Source organism: Ailuropoda melanoleuca, chromosome 4 (genome assembly GCF_002007445.2).
Source record: "Ailuropoda melanoleuca isolate Jingjing chromosome 4, ASM200744v2, whole genome shotgun sequence".
NCBI lineage: Eukaryota > Metazoa > Chordata > Mammalia > Carnivora > Ursidae > Ailuropoda > Ailuropoda melanoleuca.
Window position 1 is genome coordinate 3,414,736 of NC_048221.1, and position 4,688 is coordinate 3,419,423.

Consider the following 4,688-nt stretch of genomic DNA (forward strand, 5'->3'; position numbering starts at 1 on the left):
AGCATCTCTCCAGCCCCAGGCAGGGGAAAAGGAATCATTGTCCTATGGCGACCCCTGGTGGTGCAGAACGCTCACCGCAGCACCTTCTGGGTCCCCACAAATAAATGCTGCATCCTTTTTGGGGGAGTGGATGGGGGGCACATACATGATACAGGTACTCAGGTCGACCACACTGGCTTCTCCCCGTCCTTCAGGGGTGCCAAGCTTCCTCCCACCATGGGGTCTTCGCATGGGCTGTACCTTCCGCCTGCAGTATCCTTTCCTTCTTGGAATGCCTCTTCCAGGAAGCCTCCCATGACTGCCCCCAACCCCAGGGCCCCCACAGTGGCCTCTGCAGCCTCCATCACACCCAGGACCACCTCGGCTGCAGCCACCTGGTGGTGTGTCTGTCTCCCCCACAGAGCTATGAGCCCTGTGAGGGCAAAAACAGGGTCTGCTTTAGTCAACACTTTGTCCACCAAATCTGAAACCATCCCTGGCATACACTAGGTGCTCAATACATACTGTTCAATGAACGAATGACAAAGCGAATGAACAGGACATTCACCAGCTGGCAGGAAGGAAACAGAGGTTATTTTAAAGATAAAAAGATTTGCACATTAACTCGAATTCATTTATTAAGCACCTGCTGTGTGCCAGGTACTGGGGTCCAGCAGTCAAATCAACAGATAAAAATCCCATCCTCTTGGGAAGGCAGATGATAAACCATGTGCTCAGTGAATAAGTGACTTACTATTTTTTGTCTAGAAGTGCTAAGCATTAGGGAAAATTGAACGGGGGGTGGGAGGATCTGGTGGATGTGGCTGTAAATGATTTTAAATGGGGTGCAGAGAGAAGCCTCCATTGAGAGGATGACATTTGAGGAAAACTCTGGAGGAGGTGAGGAGGGAGCTATGTAGGCATCTGGAGGAAGGGCATTCCAAGCAGAGGGAACAGACCATCTGGCGTGTTGAGGCCCATGTGGCTCATACAGACTAGGTGACCGGGAAGAGAGGGAGAGGAGGGGAGGGCAGGTCGTGCGGGGCCGCGGGGGCCGCGGAAGCCGCGGGGAGGACTTGGGCTTGTACCTCAGAGAGGTGGGAGCCCTGGAGGACTGCGGGCAGAGGAGGTGCTCACGGGCGCCTGGTGGGCCACCCAGATTGCGCCGGAGACACAGAAGATTTGCAAGTTCTGCCCGGGCCCGGTGGCATCCACGCATGCACCGGGTGACACTGGCAATGCACTGCCGTCTCTGGGCCCAGACAGCGGGAGGACACTTGTACAAGATCTAATCATTTCAGAAAGACATTCCAAGCAGGGACACAGCTATTAACCTCCGAAAACAAATCATCTGTTATTGATTCATGTTTAACAGCTTTTTAAGAAGGGGAAATTAAAAAAAAAAATCCCCCCCCTATTTTTCCTTAAGACTGTCCTAGCGGGGACAGGGGTTTCCCAGGAAACACCCCAGGCCTGGTGGCCGCTGGGGGCGCACTGGCCTTGGAGCGGTGGCGGCCACCAGGGGGCGCAAGGGGGCAGGACGTGTAGCTGAGCCCCCAGCTCTGGGGAGCCTCGGCCCTGCCTGGTGTTGTCCCAGCACACCTTCTCACCTCTGGGCCTTTGCCCGTGCTGTGCGCACCTCCAGGAACGCTCTTCCCACCCCATGGCTCATTCCAACATACGCCTCAGGGCTCAGCTTACTTCCTCCTTCCAGAAGCTTCTCTGAATCCCCTCAGGCTGGTCAGTGGTCCCCTTTGGGCCTCTGCAATCCCCTACATTCTTCCATCACAGGCCTGATCCCCCGGTCACTTTCTCTGTCTCTGGCAATGGACTGTGAGCCCTGAGAGAACAGGACAGGATTGTCTCGGTCACCCTGAGGGTATGGTGACCACCGGGTCACCACCTTGCCCATAGGGCCTGCACCCAGTAGGAGCTCAGTGAATGTGGGCTGGATACATAGATGGATGAATCCACATCCTCTCCACCCACTCACTACCCAGTGAACTCCACAGGGGGCAGGGACAGTGCCCAACACATATATTGTTCCTCGAAAGGATTCATTTACTGAGCAGCTACTGTGTGCTGGGCGCTGAAGACCCTATGTGACCCAGAGAGACCCAGCAGCCAGGAAAGGAACAAGACTATTTCACAGAAAACAAAGCAAAACAAGGGAGGTCGTGAACAAACAGTCTGCACGATCCCCATATGGGCTAGAACCCAGTAAAGACACCTGGCTCCTTCTTCTGCCCCCAAAGGTTACTTAGGTGCTGTGTGACCTTGGATAAGTGGCTTCCCCTCTCTGGGCCTTAGTTTCCTCCTCTGTAAATCGGGGACAAGGACAGTCTCTGGCTCCTGGGCTGTTGGGAGGATGAAATAAGCTCATCTAGCATGTAAAAGCCTCGGCCCCGGGGCTTTCAAAATGCTTGTCCTTTAAATATGCTGGAGTGACACGGGGACCTGCGAACTATTGGAGTTCCAGGCCTGAAGTCACTAGGACCATGTACGGATGGGAAAGATGAGGCCCAGGAAAGGGCTGCGACTTGTCCCAAGTCTCAGAGTTTCTCAGGGACGAAATAAAGACTCACGCTCTGAATGTGCCCACTTGTCCCTCCTTTGCCTCCACCTGGGTCCAGCCCCCATCATGGCTGTCCTGGACCAGCGATGTTGCCACTGCTCTGGTCCCAGGCTCGGGGCTGAGCCCCCGCTTCCCGGGCTGTCCTTCCAGAGCAGCCACCAGAGGGTGCCTGTGAGCCCTTGAGTCAGGTCCTGCCCTCCTCTGCCCACAGCCCTCCAGGGCTCCCATCTCCCTGACGGAAAAGCCCAAGGAAGCCCGCAAGGCCCAGCAGGAACCTGCTACCGTCCCCTCCCTGCCCTTCCCTCCTCCCTCTCTCCCCTTCGCTCACTCTGCTCCAGCCACACAGGCTCCTCACTGTTCCACCAACTTGCCAGGCAGGGCCCTGACCCAGGACCTTTGCACGAGCTGTTACCTCTGCTCAGAAAATCACCCCAGTCCTCAAGCTCTTCTCATCATGGCCAGCTCCTCTTCCTATGGGTCTTGGCTCTAACACCACCTCCTCAGAGAGGCCCTCCCTGGCCCCTCGGGCTGAAGTTGTCCCTCCTGGAACACTCCATCTCATCGTTCATTTCTTCTGCTATCCCTTCGCTATCTGAAATTATCTCACTTTTTCATGTGATGACTCATTCGCTGTCCCCTCCCCTCCATGTCTGACTGAAAGGAGAGCAAGGGTTAGATTGTGTCTGCCTTTGCGTCTACTGTGCTCCAGTGCCTGGAACAATCTGGGTACACAGTAGGTGCTCAATAAATGTTGTTCACATGAGCGAATGGCCTGTTCACTGCAATTGTCCGGTTATTTGCAGCTGGCCCTCGCTTCCGTGATCAGAGACCCACCGTCCACAAAGCCAGCCCACCTCGGCCCAGCCTGGAAGCTGGGCTCCCGGCTCCTCCCTGGGTTTCACTTCAGTGCTGCAAAGGCTCCAGGAAGCCGAACCCAACAAAATCTGAGTCAGCGACTGAAATAACCTGGTATCTGACGGCCTGGGTGACTCAGCCAGGCCCACCCTCTGGGGCCTCAGGAAATGGAGGAAAGGGCTCGCAGAGTTAATGTTTGCCCGAGGCTGCAGGGTGGGAGGGCCGGCAGCTTCCTGGCTCCGCCAGCTCGCCAGCTCGAGTGCGCCCTTGCTGCACTCCCTCCCTTGAAAATGATCATTCCTCCACTTCTGACCCATGTGTTCGTGGGGACCCGAATCCACCCCTTTTTGAGCCTGTTTTCCCTCTCTGTAAAATGAGCCCAACAGTATAAGCTTCTACCCTGAGGGGGGTCAATTTTAGGGATTAAAATAGGGTCAGGAGTGCCAGGCTGGCTCAGGGGTGGAGCATATGACTCTTGAGCTCAGAGTCCTGAGTTCAAGCCCCACCTTGGGCTCAGAGATCACTTTAAAAGTAAAAATAAAATAGAATAGGTGTAGATCTTTAAAGCCTGTGGAATCTGTGAATGTGAGTGTTGATTCTATTCTTTCTCAAAGGTCTGTGACCCTGAACAAAAATTAACCCCCTCCGTGCCTGCAGTTAATGAGTACTTACGCTGTCCCTGGACCTTCAGGGCCTCGCACAGGATCTGCTGACAACCTTGAAACGTCAAACCCACTTCTCAGACGAGAGCTTGAGGCTCGGAGGGCCGAAGGCCCTTGCCCAAGATCACATGGTCGGATCTGAGCCCAGAGAGGAGGAGAGTGGGGGACACGACACAAGGCGGGAACCCTCGGCAAAAAAAACCCAAAAAACAAAAACAGAGGGACTACAGCAGTAAGTGCTAAATGTCCGCCCGTGTCTTTTCTCTCCGTGTTCTCTGGTTGGAACCAAAACTTTTAGCAAAGCGCATTGCCCAGCAGAAGACTACATTTCCCAAAGTCCCTTGCAGCCGAGGGCCACGTGACCATGCTCTGGCCAATGAAATGAGAGAGCCTGTGCACAACGTCCGGTCCATGCTTTACACAGGGAGACGCGAGCTCCTCCCTTCCGGTTCCCTTTTGGGGAAGAGTAGCAGTCTCCCGGAGGAGCGCGGCACCGCAGAAAAGTTCAATAAATATTTATTATAGTTAAAACACATTACCCACATCCCCCAGCCCGCTCCCCCGCCCCCCCCGACCACCACCACCCAGGTGAGAATTTGTAAATGCCACAGCCAATC

The 4,688-nt window shown here is 54.8% G+C and overlaps 1 protein-coding gene across 1 annotated transcript in view; it reads right to left on the minus strand.

Annotated features, from left to right (window-relative positions):
- Positions 1 to 1,720: 1,720 nt before the first annotated feature.
- The window catches only part of TICAM1 (toll like receptor adaptor molecule 1), a 13,128-nt gene continuing 10,160 nt past the window's right edge, over positions 1,721 to 4,688 (minus strand). Inside the window, exon 4 of the mRNA XM_034660014.1 lies at positions 1,721 to 1,819. Within this exon, the coding sequence (XP_034515905.1) occupies positions 1,721 to 1,819 (99 nt within the window). The remainder of the gene's footprint in view (positions 1,820 to 4,688) is intronic.